This window comes from Daktulosphaira vitifoliae, unplaced genomic scaffold (assembly GCF_025091365.1).
Source record: "Daktulosphaira vitifoliae isolate Bord-2020 unplaced genomic scaffold, ASM2509136v1 Scaffold_4, whole genome shotgun sequence".
Classification (NCBI taxonomy): domain Eukaryota; kingdom Metazoa; phylum Arthropoda; class Insecta; order Hemiptera; family Phylloxeridae; genus Daktulosphaira; species Daktulosphaira vitifoliae.
The window spans coordinates 2,144,421-2,161,121 of NW_026099575.1; the positions used below are offsets into that span (position 1 = coordinate 2,144,421).

Genomic DNA, 16,701 nt, shown 5'->3' on the forward strand with positions numbered 1-16,701 from the left:
AGCTTTAATTTAAGATATATATAAAAGTGTCAGACCTTCCGGAACATTTTCAAAAGTTAAGTTGAAAAAGTTCTACTTTCTATATGCATTTTTATGTTTTGAATCCCCCCTGTATTAAGGGAAATGGTCCGATTAAAAAAAAAAGTATGTCGAATGAAAGATCTATATAAATACTACTTCTCATAAAAAAATTGTACTGATCCATACTTTTTTCAAAAAGTTATAGCATTTTAAAGTTAAAAATGTAAAATACAAAATCGAAAATTTTCACACAAAAATAGCATTCGGTAGCCATTTTCACCGTGAAGATAAAATAAAGTCCGGAATTTTTTTTTTGCATAATAAAGAATATTACATTAGCTTTAATTTAAGATATATATAAAAGTGTCAGACCTTCCGGAACATTTTCAAAAATCAAGTTGAAAAAGTTAATTTTTTGTGAAAAAGTTGTCATTTTAAATCCCCCCCTGTGGGTAGGTTAAGGGTTAAATTTATGAAAAAAATANGTGGACAGTTAAAGGATCAGATATAAAAAAAGATATACCAAATGAAAGGTAATGATATCATGCATCTATATATAAAAAATTTATATTGATATGTTCATTTTTGAAAAAGTTACGGCAGTTTTTAGTAAAAAAAATTGAAAAAATTTCGAAAATTAGCGATTTTTAAATTTGTAATTTTTTTGGAGGTTTCCCCCATTTACGGGGAACGAGGGAAATTTTTTCAATTTTGAAGGGTAATGTCTTCGACTAGATACGATTTGTGATCTTTTGACGTATCGTTGAAAGAAATCCGTTCGGTGAGAGCTGAGAAAAAGTGGTAACAGACACAAAAAAAAAAAAAAAAACACATCATAGTAAAACCAATACCTTCTCAGCTTCGCATCGAAGCTAAAATGTTTAAATTATTATTATTCTGCAAGTAATTGAGTGGGTTATGATAAAAAAATCACCCTGTATACATGTGAGAAGAATTTGTTTTCATTTTTATCTTGTGACGAAGTACAAATTAAATACCTCTGAGAGTATAAATATATATATCAAAACATTTATTGAATTACCTCACAACAATTTACAAGAATAAAAGAAGTAAGTTAATTTATGTTATCTCAATTATTTGGTATTAATAAGTTTGAGTACAGGATGACAAAGCATAGATCATTTATTAAATTAATATCTTAAAGTGTTAATTTTGACTGGTTAGTTAAAATATTATACATAATCACGTTATATGGTATTCTTGGATTGGCTCCGCCGTTCCGTTGCCTTTTAGTTAGGACACTAGAAACTAACTAGACAAAAGTTTATTACACGTCAATTAGAGGTACTGCGTTATTATTTTTATATCTACTTGTCTTTGTCGTTCTAAACCCTTGAACCATACGGCCATACAAACAATAGAAGTGTTATAATACATTGACCTCTCATTACAATTCTTATCTAAGCAATGAACTATGATAACTATTGTCAAGTAAAAATTGTCATACTGTCACAATGTGCAATATAATCAATATTATCTGTTAAGCAATAAACTAAATTAATTTAAAACTTTTATGTAAATAATAAAATACACATAAATATTAATATGGATTGTCACTGATATGTCAATTTTGTAATGAAATAATTAACACTGTCCAGAATAGTTTATTAGTTTTTAACATGTAATAAATAATTTAATAAAGAGATAACAATAGCGTTTCTGACACTTCTTGCATATGAATATAGTTATAAAAATTAACAAAACAGCAATATAAAAGGGGACAAAAAAGGCCTAAAAATGGGCAGTATACTCTCGGCATGCTCTCAGTGTCTCGTCAGTATACTCCCATGGCTCATTCTTCATTGATCCAGGCGTGTTCCCAGTATTGCCGCATCTCATTAATTTCAATCGTTTAATTCATGTGTAAGAAGTGAACAGATACTGTCAGATTTATTTAAAATAAACGAGATGACTTAATTTATTCGCTAGACATCCTCCGGAAACATCAAGGTAGATATTAATTAATTAAATTAATAAGGTTTAAAAATATTACTTATTTTTTAAGTATATGGTTAACATAGGAACAAAGAAAGATTGAGTGATCACTAAATAAATCACTCTGTCTTTCTATTACCATTTCACTATTCTTATAAACCCTCGAACTCTTACCCGAGAAACTTTTATTAATAAAATAAATAGTAACTCTTTTTTTCACTAATATATAGGAAAAAATAATTTTATTATATTTCTTTTATTTTTGAGATACTATAGAAGAAAACCCATCTCTATACTTTATCTTGATGTCAGTTTCATCATTCTTTTTACGATTTTCAAAATCAGCGTATATCCGGCGAATAGATTCAAGTTCTATAGATTATCGATCACGAGTAACGGATAATGTATTCATTGAATTACTTGTAAGGTGATTACAGATTACATAAGAAAAGAAGTATTCCGCGGAAGTGAATAGCTTCCAATAGACTAATAAGAAATTGTAACGGATAAAGTGGTTTTTAGAGCAGAAAATAACCCGTTCAGAGCAGCGCAATGCAAAAACTGTAACTGGATTGGACACTGGTAGGCGAATTGCCACGAGAGAAATACAGTTAGAATAGGAAACAGGAAGAGTTCCTGGCAATTCATGAAAACCGGATCGGACAAAAGAAATTAGCACCGTAAGCGCAATTTCAGCATTGAAGTTTCCAACCAGGAACACAAAAAGGTACCAAAGAAGCGCAAAAATATGTAGCACGCTGTAATCAAATCTGAAGAAACGGAGTGTCTATAGAAGAAACGTATGGTAAAGAGAGAAGTTTCGGAAATACAGTAGAGTAGTGCAAAACGTTTTGACCAAGGAATACAAACAGCTTTTTGCGAGAACAGTTTACCAAATAAATCTCTGGAAGAATAGGAACAATACAATAACGCGTGAGTTGTTAATTTTCCCTCAATCTTTTCCTGTAAAACTTCTGGAGTTGACTCTTTTCACTGGTATCACTCGGAACCCAATGAAATCTGACATATTGGTTGACAGTCGAACTTTGCAAGTTCATTAATACGTTGAGTTTACAGCACATATGTCTGACATTGTAGTACAATTCAGAGCCACGGTACTCGATCATCTTATAGGTGACGTTGTACTAGATCATGACTTCTTAATGAAACAAGAAGTGGCTTGGGACTATCAAGCCTGTACAATCCATGTGGGTACAGAAAGAAGAGCAACGGTATGTTGGAGAAAACAGACAGTCAAACGGAAAACTGAACCGAAGATGGTTATTCCGGAAAGGGAATTTTCAGAAGATATATGAAGAATGCTAGAGTACTTCTCTCAGACAATGAATCACAGTTCGTTTCCAAAACAATGGAGAAAGCACTGGAGAAGTGAGGCACAAAATGATGGACAACGTCAATTTACCATCCAAGAGCAAACCCAGTAGTACGCCGAAATTAAGATTTGAAAAAGGTGTTCTTACAGTTTTGATTGACAATATAAATAGTCACTGGAACAGCTGTATTCCAAATATACTTTTTTTAATAAGAAATCGTTGGAACAGGCTAACAGGAAGCACTCGCTCTTTGGTCGAGAAGCCAAAGCTCCCGGCGATTGGATGCTGGACATTATTTATACGGGTAAACAACCGGACTCACAGAATGACAACCTGAAACAAGAAGAAATAACAAGACAGAAAAAGGATTACACCGAATCTTTACCGAAAAAACAACAATTTCCCCCAAAAAACCAAAGAATAACAATAACTCCAATGTGATTACCGAAAACTGTACTATCTTTGGTGGGAAAATTAAAATTTCCGGGGGGAGGAAAATCCACTCAAAATTTCGGGTCATCTTTCAGTAAAAACGACACTGGTAACAATTCGTTCCCCAAAAATCACTGCAAACGCTTTGAGGAATGGGATTAGATGTAATACCACGCATATCTAGTACGGATAAAAAGTTTCATGCCAGCTTTGCTCATAAATGGCTGAGCTCCGTGCAATAATAGTAAAGATTAGGCGAGGGAGTGTGTGCAACCAAAGGAGAGCGTCAGTTGAAGCTGCATGTTACTGCCCTGAAACATGACGATACCTCAGGAGGTAATCCTAACAACTATTGTCTTTTATAGAATGTCCGATAACTAGCAGCTAGGGGAAGCCCGGAAGTTTCATCCATCCCGCCAACTAGAAGCTGTAACAGCAGCCTACTGCACCAGGCAGCTGCTCTTATAGGAGAACCTTTCGCTGATGCGACGAACCGAAATGTGGGAGCTATGAAGCCAAACTCTCCTCTGGCCAGATTTCGACAGAGTTCTGATGGATCATACTGGAACTGGACAGAATCCATGACGGAGAGATGGTCCTACACGACCGCGGGCATAAGGATTTCCTCCCGTTCACCAACCAAGGCAACAGGTGTAGGAACGTCTGGACCAGACCCGTCAAAATCACCGTCACAACGATCGCGACGCAAACGGGCGTTTCAGACAACGAGTGCCGCCAAGGTCGGAACCATCAGCGTTTCCGCCACCCACAGCAAATCTTTTTTTATTATTCACAGTCGGCATTACTTCAGGGCGGCCCATGTCGTCTATATAACTCACGCCACCACGTTGTGAATTAGCTCGATATTAATCAAGAACTGATTCGCAATGTGGTGTGGCCCCCTCCCGTTAACCGGATCCCAAAGTGGGAACCGTTAGGGAGAGTTGGCAAAATAACTCACAAAACAAAAACATAACACAAAAACAAGAACCTAAGGCACCGGCCTAAACCAGCGCCTCAGGTCCTCTTGTTAGACATATGCTGGATTTGCTCCTTGAGAATGTCTGTTTTAATTTCTAAAGTAGATATGCTTTTATCGCCTTCTATGAGAAATTCTGTAGTCTCCCATTTTCTTATATTCATTTTTAGATTGTCCAAGGTATCATTGTCCAACATAGATACCATTCTTAAAATGTTGGGGCGTAATCCCTTCATAATAAGATGTACTTTTTCTTCTTGTGACATGTTCTTGTTTATTCGTAAGCATAAAGCTTCAGCTTCATTTAAATAAGCGCTTACGGATTCGTTCGGTTGTTGATGGCGTTTTTGTAAAATCATTCTTAACATGCCTGTTTGAACTGTTGGTTCAAATTCCAACCTTATTTTATACTCCAAATCTTCCCACTTGATTTGACAGTGTTTCTTCTAGATTTTTAAAGAAGTGTAAAGCCATACCTTCCAAAATGGCTGGTAAAAATTGAACTTTTTCTTCATCGGTCCATTCATTTATGATGCTGGCCCTCTTGTATCGCTTAAAAAACAGGTCTATGTTTTTGTGAATTTCTCCCCTAAACTGACCAGGCTTAAAGAATGGCTTTCTACGGTTCTTATTGTCATCACTAGCCATGTTTTTGGTGTGTAATACGGTAAAAGACTCGTTAAGATTTACAAAGAAATCTTCCGGCAACCACTGACCTTTTATATACCTAACCAAGCGGTATCTCTATTGCTCTAGAGTGCCGGTAGTGGTTAGTTTACTTTTGTTTAGTTCAGATATGGCTTCGTCTGTATTCAGCTAATGTGGCCAATTTGACTTGTGAGATAAACGTTCGTTGTCTTCTGATGGTGTTAAGCTCGATGAGTGATTTTATGTGTTCTTCTTTAGCCATCAAGTGTTGGATAAATTAGTTTAATAATAATTTTTCTTGTACTATAACAACAACCCTAACGTAATATATAAACGTTACCTTTATTGGGCGCCACTCTGTCGTAACACAAAACATAAAATGGAAAGGGAATGTGTGTATGAAGATAATGAGGAGGATGTGGTCCCTGCTGTCTAAGTATTCACGTGCGTCTTGTCGTACAGTAGTCACCGTGCTCGGCTGACACTTTAGGTAAGCTGTGAGTGTTGAAGGCTGTTGATATAGGAAGGGAATAAGAGTAACACCTAGGTATGAGGTGCATACGAAGTGCAAAACACAAGTACTCTGAAATGTTGTGGAAGAAAGTAGATAGGTTAAAAAGGAAAAAACAAAGACTTTATTTTAAGCAGTAAGCCGAACAGTGAGTACCCAAAAGAGACATCAGAGGATATCTCGTGCAATGAGGGACTGGTAGATTTAAATAGTGAGAAAGAGATATGGGAGGCTGTGGCATCAATGAAAAAGAATAAAGTAGTAGGACCAGATGAAGTGCAAGTAGAAGTATGGAAAATATTAGGCGGTTTTGGCATAAGGTGGTTGAATAAAATCTTATTAGAAGGGAAAATTCCAAATGATTGAAGGAATAGTATTGTGGTACCGATATTTAAAGGTAAAGGTGACATACAGGAGTATGGAAATTATAGAGGCATAAAGCTTATTAGTCATACTATGAAAATTTGGGAAAAGGTAATAGATAAGAGAATAAGAAATGAGACATCGGTATCTAAAAACCAGTTTGGATTTATGCCTGGTAAGTCAACAATGGAGCCATTATTTTGTGTGAGGCAACTAATAGAAAAGTTTAGGGAATAGAAGAAAAAGCTATGTATGATATTTATAGATTTGGAGAAAGCATATGATAGAGTACCGAGAGAGGTTTTTAAGTGGGCATTAATGAGAGAAGGAGTCCCGAAAAGGTACATTAATATAATAGAAGGTATGTATGATGGCACTTGTACCCGAATTTAAAGCGTAGGAGGAGTAATAGAAGGTTTTCGTGTAAAAGTAGGAGTGCACCAAGGTTCTGCTTTAAGCCCTTACTTATTCTATATAGTGATAGATGAAATTACTTGGTGTGGAGATCAGCTCTTGAAGAAAAGGGTTTAAAAATAAGTAGAAGACGGAGTATATAGAGTACGAGTTTGCCAAAGGAAAACACGAAGTAGATGAAATGAGGAGGTCAGTGACAATAGGCAAGGACGTGATTAGAGAGGTGGAGAGTTTTAAATATTTAGAGTTAGTTCTGCAAAAGAGCGGTGATATTGACGAGGATGTGAGATACAGGATTAAATGCGGATGGTTGAAGCGGAGAGAAACGTCTGTCGTCTTATGCGATAAAAGAATTCCAATGAGGCTGAAAGGTATTCTACAAGACTGTAGTGAGGCCATGATGTATTGTTGGGCGGTTGATAAGAAAGTAGAGCAGAGAATGAGTGTAGTAGAGATAAGAATGCTTAGATAGATGAGTAGAATGATTAGAAAAGATAGGATAAGGAACGAGCATATAAGAGGGAGTATAGGTGTAGCGTCAATCATGGATAAGATGAGAGAAAATAGACTTAGATGGTTTGGTCATGTTATGAGGAGAGAAGAATCGGAAGCTGTAAAAACAGTTATAGAAATGAATGTTGAAGGAAGAAGAGGTAGAAGAAGACCAAAAAAGAGATGAGGAATGCTATTGAATGCGATATGATGACAGCTGATATGAACGTAGATGATGTGGGAGATCGTATCAAGTGGAAGTTTAGGATAAGGGTGGCCGACCCCAAGTACTTTAAAATCGTATTTTTTTAGTTTTTTAAACTGTAATTATTTTTCACTTTTTAGTTTTTTATGACATCGCTGTGACAGTCACGGAGTGTTTATTGTTAATTATGACTATCAATAAATATAATTTCTGTATTGGCAAATAGTGTATTTATAAACTCACAACTGTGTCTTACTACTATCGATAAATAAAGGCTATATACCTGCGAATATCTTCAAAAACGAACAAATATAAAAATATACATACAGATAAAACTAAGCGTATTAAAATAGTTATATCACTTTTATTAATTGGTTTTTACAACATTAACATTTTATTGAGAAAATAACAGTAATTGTTTTTTTGAAAGTAACAGTAACAGTTTGTAACTGTTATCAAATTACCATCGTAATCGCCTAGATGGATTATATATATTAATTAGAACAATATGTTTGGACAATTATTAGCTTTGGAACAAGAAATTTGTGGAACAAAAGGTAGTGATCCTATTAATTTAACAGTTTGTTGATAACAATTGTTACAACTAGTAAATCAATATTTTTAATTTACTAGTTGTAAACATTATTGCAGTATTTGATTTATGGAACTAATTTAAATTTATAAACGAAAATATTTTAAACAAATTGTTACGATGATGGATGATTATAAAGGAACTATAATGTTTGATATAGGGAAAAATGAAATGTTTAACATAAATGATAATTTAAAGACCTTGAGAATAAAACTGAAGAACTCTTATAATATTAAAATGTATTGTTTTATAAATTATTCTTGTGGAAATTTTAATTTATAATTTTTTTTTTTTTTAGTAATAAAAATGATATTACTATGGATGAGTTAAATGGTATAGAACTAGTTGTAATTGGTGCGCCTCGTGCTATGTTTTCTGAGGTTGAATTCAATTGTCTACGCAATTTTATAGATAATGGTGGATCTATTTTAGTAATGTTATCTGAAGGAGGAGAAAAAGAACTACACACTAATATAAATTATTTATTAGAAGAGTATGGAATAATGGTCAATAGTGGTAAATATTTAAATTAATAAAGACATTTTTACTATTACTATGCTTTACATTTCATAGTATTAATCATATTAGTAATATACTGTTAATTGTACTATTTCTTATGTGATTTCTATCATTTCAAGTTCTAATCCTAATATTTTATCTTATTGGTCAGTTAAAAAATATGAAATTAATCATCATATAATAATCTATAATTTATTAAATGTAAATAAAAAGGTAAAGTACAGTAGAGATCCAGTAAAGTGAAGTTGACTTAATAACTGAATGGTTTATCCAAAATAATCAATTCAAAAATAGTAATTTTTCATTAAAACAAAAACACAAAATATTTTTATCTGTTGTAACCACCATAATGTAATAATTTAACAGCCTATGGAAAAATGTTTAATATCACTAAATATACAATAATTTTTCTATAAAATTGATAAATAACTTAAAAATGACAAAATTGACTTGAAAACCTTTTTACAAAAAATCATACAATTGATTGGTTATGTAACAAAAAAAACAACTTTGGTAGATGATCAATTCTTAGAATTTCAGTTAAACGTAGTGTACTGATAAAAAAAGAGTTAAATTGAAAATGTTTTTTTTTTTTAAATTAAATTTTGTTTAATATAACTAAATTTCAATTATATTGATATACAATATTCTTTTTTAATGTTACAATAGATTAAACACTTCTTAAAATATTTTCAAAAATTATGTATATTGGAAAAAGCTCCATAATAATTAGAATTGATGGAATTATTATACCTATGGTGTGTTCAAGTAAAAAGGAATAAGTGTAAAATTGCAACTTCTGAAAAATAAAATTGAAACTTACAGTTTACATTTAAGATACATTTAATCTCATTTTTACAAAAAAAATAATTATTTTATGATTATTCTTTTAAAACAAAGTATTTATTATGTAATTTTACATTTATCCCCTTTAGCTTAAATAAAATATACTTTTTTAAAAATTAATGTTTTTAACCCCTGGTTATATATATATATATATATATATCTATATGACCAATAATAATTTATTGTAGATTATGTATTACGAACACATTATTACTTATACTTTCATCCAAAAGAGTGTTTAGTGCAAGATGGTGTTGTCAATGAAGCTGTAGCTGAATATTTGGGAAGAAAAAAATACGATACTTCTAGGTAAAGTTAAACATTTTAGTTGGCATAATTTTAACATTTACTAAATTTACATGAAATGTAAGGTGAAAATTTTATATGCACAATTCTATGAAATAATTTATAATAAATATTGATCACTTGTGTTTAATATTATATAAAATTAAAACTAAATTAAAAATACTAATTTAAATTAATACACTTAGTATAGTTTTAATTTTAAATAAATAATTGATCTAGAACATATGAATAAGAAATTATCAAAAAAGTTAATAGATAAATGAAGAATTCATTACAAAAATTTGTAAAACATACAAAGATTGAATAATTATTAAATAAACATAGTTTTTTCCTCGCTCTAATGTGAATAAGATATAACCAGTTTTTATTGGGTAAAATTTTTCCTAAACACAATTAAAGAATATTTATATTATTTCTAGATTATAGAGTAATATAGAGCAATTTGTAAAAATAGTTAACTAGTTATGAGGGAATATGAGAATCATTCCTGATATGGTAAGACATAAGGACTAATGCCATCACTTCATTGTCAACATGCCCTATCGTAATGCTTTTAAGTTAACAATGACAATAATAAATATTGAATATAGTTAAATTTTAGTCTTATTATCATAAAAAATAGAAGTATCTATTAAAAATTACTACATTTTTATTTATACTAAAAATATTCAATTGGAATAAAAAAATCTTCTTTATATCATTTTAATCATCTACTTTGCAATGAATGTAGATTCATGTAAACTAAATTTTTTTTTATATTTTATGCTATAATTAATAACTTAACAAAATTATTCAGAGTTAGTTATTAAGTCTTTTATAAACTTTTTTAATAAACGTAAATTGAATAGTAATTACCTAGTTCTTATAGTTTTTACAATCCTTTGTTCATATTTTAGTCCTTAAATTTACTCATTTTTGTACTAATTAAAAATAAATGTGTACAATTATTATTAATTTTGTTACTGAAATATTAATATTGTAAAAAACTTTTTTGGTTAATACAGAAAGTGAAAGTGTTTGTAGAAAGGTTTCTTAACATGCAAAAATGTAATTAAATTTAAAATTATGAATTAATTAGTACTGGAGATTCCAATTAAAGAGTTCTTTTAACAAGTTCTAAACTTTTAATTGAATAAAAAATAGAAAAGTTTAAAGTAGAGCTTTCATGCAGTATTATCAATGTAAATTATGAAATTATAAAATTTTGAAATCTTGGCAATGATGGTGTACAAAAAATGCATATATTCCAGATATAAAATTAACATAATAATAATATCGAAAGTCTCACAATATTCTCTGATTTTCTTAGGTTACTGTTTTCTTCTAATTTATATTCATTAAGTTAGATGAATGAGTGTATGATGCTAGTGAAAAAAGATGTAGATTTATATCAAAAATATGTTAAAAATGGACTCAATTATTTTTTTTTAAGTATAAAGTAATTAAATATATATTAAAATAATTTGTTGGGAAAAAGTTTAAAATTAATAATATAATGTTAAATTTAAATATTTCATCATAACTGTTGTATTGGTTACATAAGGTAAAAATAGGATGTGCACACAAAATGGAATTCTTTTTTAAAATTATTTGTTTTAAAAATATCTGTTATTTTTATTATTAGAATATTAATTTTCAGATGTTTGAGTTTTGTTTTTCCTTATGGAGCTAGTTTAAATGTGGCTAAGCCAGCAGTATCTATTTTAACTAGTGGTTCAGTTGCTTATCCTCTCAATAGGCCATTATGTGCTTTCTATTCATCCAAATATTCTAGTAAAGGTATATTAAATTGATAATAATGTAATGATATAACATAGCACTTATATTTTTCATAAGCACTGATTTATAATTATCTTTTATATCTACACAAAGGTTTATTTTCTATGGATTTTATTATCACTACTTATAATTCAAATATTTTTATCTATTAATATATATACATATATATATTTGTACTATAAGTAATTTTTTTCTTGGTTTCATGGTCAATTAAGGGTAATTATGGTATATACCAAAGAGAATATTTTGTAACTATATACTGTGATAGAGGAGGGTCTGAACCCTTTAGACACTGATATTTTTCTTCTTCAAACTCCTACCCTTTTCGGATACTGGATGTCATAGTAAAAATATTGTCCCCATCAATTAATGGTCTAAATAAATCAATTTATGTTTTATTATAAAAGTCTCGAAGTTTCTTCAGCCAAGATGTTGGTTTTCTTTCTATACTTTTTTTTCCTTGTAATATAAATTGAAGTATTTTGTATCATTGATTATTCAGCATATGTCCTATGTATTCTAGCTTCTGACCTATTATTATTAAAAATTCCTTTTCTTTTCTTATCATTTCCAATATATTTTGATAAATAATAAAATTTGTTATAAAAATGTTCACATTTGCATATGTAACTACATCTAAAAAGTTTTGATTTTTTACATAATAACTCTATTAGTGTTAGTTATATATATACGTATTAATTTTGTTTTTAGCTTCTATGCAAAGCTGAGAGGGTATTAAATTTACTTCTTATTTTCTTTTTCTTCGCCTTAATCTTAACTACTTGAGGTTAGCCACCTTTATCCTAAACTTCCACTTGACACAATCTCCCACATCAGCCGTCTCCATATCGGATTCAATAACAACCCTCTATCTTTTTTATGGTCTTTCTCTATCTCTTCTTCCTTCAACATTCATTTCTATAGCTGTTATAGTTTCTGATTCTTCTCTCCTTATAACATGACCAAAGCACCTTTATCCTTGGTACAAGTGCTATCAAATATATCCTCTATTATATTAAGGTACTTTTTTGAAACTCTTTTTCTCATTAATGTCCATTTTAAAATATTTCCCGGTACTCTATCATACGCTTTTTAGAAATCATAGACAGTTTTTTTTTCATCTCCTTATACTTTTATATTAGTTGTCTCACACAACAAACTGACTTAATCATTGATTTTCCAGCCAAAAAACCAAACTGGTTATTTATTACTGATGTTTTCCTCTTATTCTTTTGTCTATTTCCTTTTCCCAAATGTTTATACTATGATTCATAAATTTTATGCCTCTATAATTTCCACACTCTTTAATATCTCTTTTGCCTTGAACATCAGCATCACAATACTATTTGTTCATTCTTTTGGCATTTTCCCTTCAATAGAATTTATTAAAAAGATCCTTCAACCATCTTATACCAACATCGCCTAATATTTTCCATACTTCTACTGGCACTTCATCTGGTTCTACTTCTTTATTCTTTTTCATTGATACCTCTTTCTAGCTAATTATATCTACCAGTCCCTCGATCTGTGATATATCCTCTAGTGTCTATCCTGGATACTCCTCATTCAGTAATTTTGCAAAATACTCTTTACCCTTTTTTCACATCATCAATGCCTGTTAGCACCCTCTTATCATCACTTTTTATACACCTTGCATTGTGATAATATTTAGACCGTTTTTCTATTACTTTTGTAAGTTAATAGACTTCTTTTCACCTTCCTAGCTTGTTATACAATTTATCATACCTCATCAACTTTGCCTTACTTACTTCCCAATTGGCTTCTTAACACAAGCGTTTATACTCCATCCAATCTTCCCTCTTTTTGCTCTTCTGTTATATTTTGAATTACCTTTTCTTACTATATGATTTTTTGAATGTCCTCATTCCATCATCAGCTTATTAATTTTACTATGATGTGTTTATTTATTTGTTTTTGTGTCTGTATTCACTCATTGTGGTTTTCCTTAACTTTCACTGAAGCAATTTTTTTCAATAATACGTCAAAAGATAACAACTTGTTTCTAGTCGAAAACATTACCCTCGGAAATTAAAAAATTTTCCTTCATTCCCCATAAATGGAAGAATCCTCCAAAAAATTATAATTTTAAAATCAGTAATTTTTGAAAACTTATTTTACTTTAAACTGCCATAACTTATTGAAAATGGATGAATCAAAACAATTTTTTTTATATCAGATATTTACCTATCATTTTGTATATTTTTTTTGAAAATCTGACCCTTTACCTACTCATAAGTGGAATTCAAAATGGAAACTTTTCTACAAAAAATTAAATATTGAAAATATTCAGGAAATACACCGAGCTTCTAACATATGTTAAAATTAAACTTATGTTATGACTTAATTCAGGAAAAAAAAATTTAATGACAACTTATCTATTTTCAGTTAAATTGTATAACTTTTTGAAAAATGTATGGATCAATATAAATTTTGTTTTAAATCGAACTATTTCCCCTTATACAGGGGGGATTCTAAACTTGAAACATACGTGTAAAAAGTAGATCTTTTTTAACTGAACTTCTTGATCTTCTATGCGCAAATGGCAGCCAAAATTGAACAAAAAATGTAATATTTGTGTAAAATATTGCCTTTCTTGTATTGTTATTTTTACTTAAAACTGCCATAATTTTGTGATAAATGAACGAATCAAATTTTTTTTTTTTTATGAAAATACCTTAGATATTTTCCTTCTATTTTTGATAAATTTATAAAATCTAATTCTAAATATATTTTTTAATTATTTAATAATTTGGCTAAGATTGATACATATTCCTAGTAAATTTTATTTTTTAATGGGTGGTTGGGTTGGGTTTTTTTCGCGCGGAGAGAAAATTGACAACAACAATTACTTAGTTAATCTCTCCCTAAGCAAATGAAGTTGTCTGTAACAGCATTGCACTGTTGTGTTAGAAGACATTTTTGTGAGAAGTCATTTCATAATTTCTGATAGCAAGAGACCTATTAATAATTTTTTTTTTTTAATTAATGGAATTACTATAAAATTATTATTATGATTTATCTTGAATATATTTTTATAGATAAAAAGGGAAAAATAGCTGTAATTGGTTCTGGCCATTTATTAACCAATAAATATATTAACTGGGAAGAAAATGATAAAATATGTGAACTTTTGTTTGATTTTTTAATTACAGACAAAATAACATTGAACGAAACTGATGCCAATGATCCTGAGGTTAGTATTTGTATAATTTTTCATTCAACAAAATTAAATCATGCAATTATGAGAGTAGTAAAAAACAATAATTTTTATTTATTTTTATACAGATAGTGAACAGATTTAGCTGACATCTGTTATATTATATTTTTTACATTTCACTTTATTTTAATCATCATTATTACTCTTAAGAATTTTGTATATTTTTAAAAAATTTTCTGTAGCAGAAAGATAAGTTTTTTTTAAGTGTTGAATTTGAAGAAGATCAAAAGCTTTACACATTGTTAATTTAATCACTATAATGGTTACATAACATTGGTTCATTAAGAAAATAGGAATTTTTCTAATGTTATTTGAAGGACAACCAGTTTTATATTATAAAAACATGACTTTGAGTGGATGTTTTAGCTTTAATTAATATATTATTATTTTTCTATTTATGTTTTACGTCGTGCTGAAAAGCTATGCTATTCTTAGTATAACAAAATTGAAAACCGGTTCATACACACTGAGATATAATACATTCCTAGCTGAACTATGTAGAGTTAGTACCATACTGCCTATTTTTCTCCCTATGGTAATAATGATTAGTAAAATAAGGTTATGGTATATACTTTTTTTTGCTGTTCCATATATATGTTTATGTTCTTCGTAATTTAGATTTTTGAAGTTACTCATAACTTAAAAATATTAATACTATGTTTTAGACATCTGATTACAAAATGATTCCAGATATTGGAATGTTGTCAACATGTGTTCGAACATGTTTACTTTTACAAGAAAATTTAAATACAGAGCATTTTATCTTATCAAATGACAATATTAATTCATTTATAAATACAAAATTATGCTCTCTCGATACTTTATTATTACCTGACACATTGAAAGCATTTAAAATACTTAATGTTCCTCATAATCAATTGCAACTTATTCCGCCAACACTTAACAATACCTTACCTATACTTCAATTAACCGTAAGTATTATATAATTCAATAAAAATATTTTTCTTTAAATTACTCTTATAAATTAAATTAATAGCTTACATTACTTTTCAGGTTTATCCACCTCAATTTCAAGAACTTCCATCACCATTTTTGGAATTATTTGACTTGGATGGTGTTTTTGGATCAGAAAAAATTTTATTAGCCAAGTCAGCATTGAAATATACAGTTTTAGAATCTAGTGAGCAAGTTGAAGACTATATCCATCAATTTATTACTAACTCTAATGAAATATTATCTATTGATAACTTTACTAATGATTGTAAAAGTATTATTGAGTTTGTCTTTCGGATGATTGATAATCACAAAAAGGATTATTTATGCTATGAATGTATTCAAATATAGAATGAATAATTAGGTAATTTTAGGTCTCTTATTCCTATTTTTTTATATTCACACATATTTTAAATACTTTATCAAAAATTGGTAGAGAAATAGTAGTTTTTATTTAATTTAATAAGTTTCAATATTATAATTGAAAAATTTGTTATGAATTAAAGAAATATAAGTATTTTTTGAATTGTACTTCTTTCTATGTATATTGCTTAGATCAAATAACATGAATAGTTTTGAAATTCAATATAGGTCTCATAATAAATACAGCGTGCTATTAATCACATAATACATTTAAAAATACCAAAAAAGTATAGATGATATCTGACAGTGATTAAAACCACTATCATAAGAAACGATTCAAAGCAAATCTGTAGATAGTAGTTAATTTTAAGAAATTAATGAATTATTCCAAAAGAAAAATTAACTCTTTTTTCCTATTTATACCCTAATTACAAGTTTTATGGATAAATATTTGATAAATTTAAAAATATTTATTACTAAATTTGTTCAACTTTGATGACCATTTGCACATAGAAGATAGGTCGTTGGGCCAAATTTTTTTTTTAAATTTATAGTACGTAACAAAAGCTTTAATTTAACATATATTTAAAGGATGCAGTATTTTCGGTACATTTTTAAAACTCGAGTTAAAGAAGTTGCTACTTTGAATCCGCCCCTGTGGGCAAGTATAGGGTCAGGTTTTGAAAAAATGTAAGGTTTTTATATAAAAAATAATTATTTCGATTTGTTGATTTTTGAAAAATTTATTG

General features: G+C 29.3%; 1 protein-coding gene and 1 long non-coding RNA gene across 3 annotated transcripts in view; both read left to right on the forward strand.

Moving 5' to 3' along the window:
* The window catches only part of LOC126905381 (uncharacterized), a 210,863-nt gene that overhangs the window by 106,148 nt on the left and 88,014 nt on the right, over positions 1-16,701 (forward strand). The window lies entirely within an intron of this gene.
* Positions 7,790-16,040, forward strand: LOC126905350 (intraflagellar transport protein 52 homolog). 2 transcript variants are annotated; one of them, XM_050684980.1, is made up of 7 exons: positions 7,790-7,912; positions 8,246-8,463; positions 9,501-9,621; positions 11,258-11,397; positions 14,457-14,611; positions 15,301-15,567; positions 15,650-16,039. In XM_050684980.1, the coding sequence occupies exons 2-7, from the start codon at positions 8,265-8,267 to the stop codon at positions 15,938-15,940; spliced, it is 1,173 nt and encodes a 390-aa protein (XP_050540937.1). In that variant the 5' UTR covers positions 7,790-7,912; positions 8,246-8,264; the 3' UTR covers positions 15,941-16,039. The 2 variants fall into 2 exon arrangements, with proteins under 2 accessions (XP_050540937.1, XP_050540936.1); XM_050684979.1 differs by lacking the exon at positions 7,790-7,912 and adding an exon at positions 7,970-8,186 and having other exon boundaries at positions 15,650-16,040.

What these genes read in the sequence shown, in the direction of transcription:
- LOC126905350 (XM_050684979.1), top strand. Translation starts at nt 8,068, where the DNA reads ATGATGGATGATTATAAAGGAACTATAATGTTTGATATAGGGAAAAAT. An exon ending in AACTCTTATAATATTAAAAT is followed by an intron (nt 8,187 to 8,245) that starts GTATTGTTTTAT and finishes TTTTTTTTTTAG; the next exon opens with TAATAAAAATGATATTACTA. An exon ending in CTGATGCCAATGATCCTGAG is followed by an intron (nt 14,612 to 15,300) that starts GTTAGTATTTGT and finishes ACTATGTTTTAG; the next exon opens with ACATCTGATTACAAAATGAT.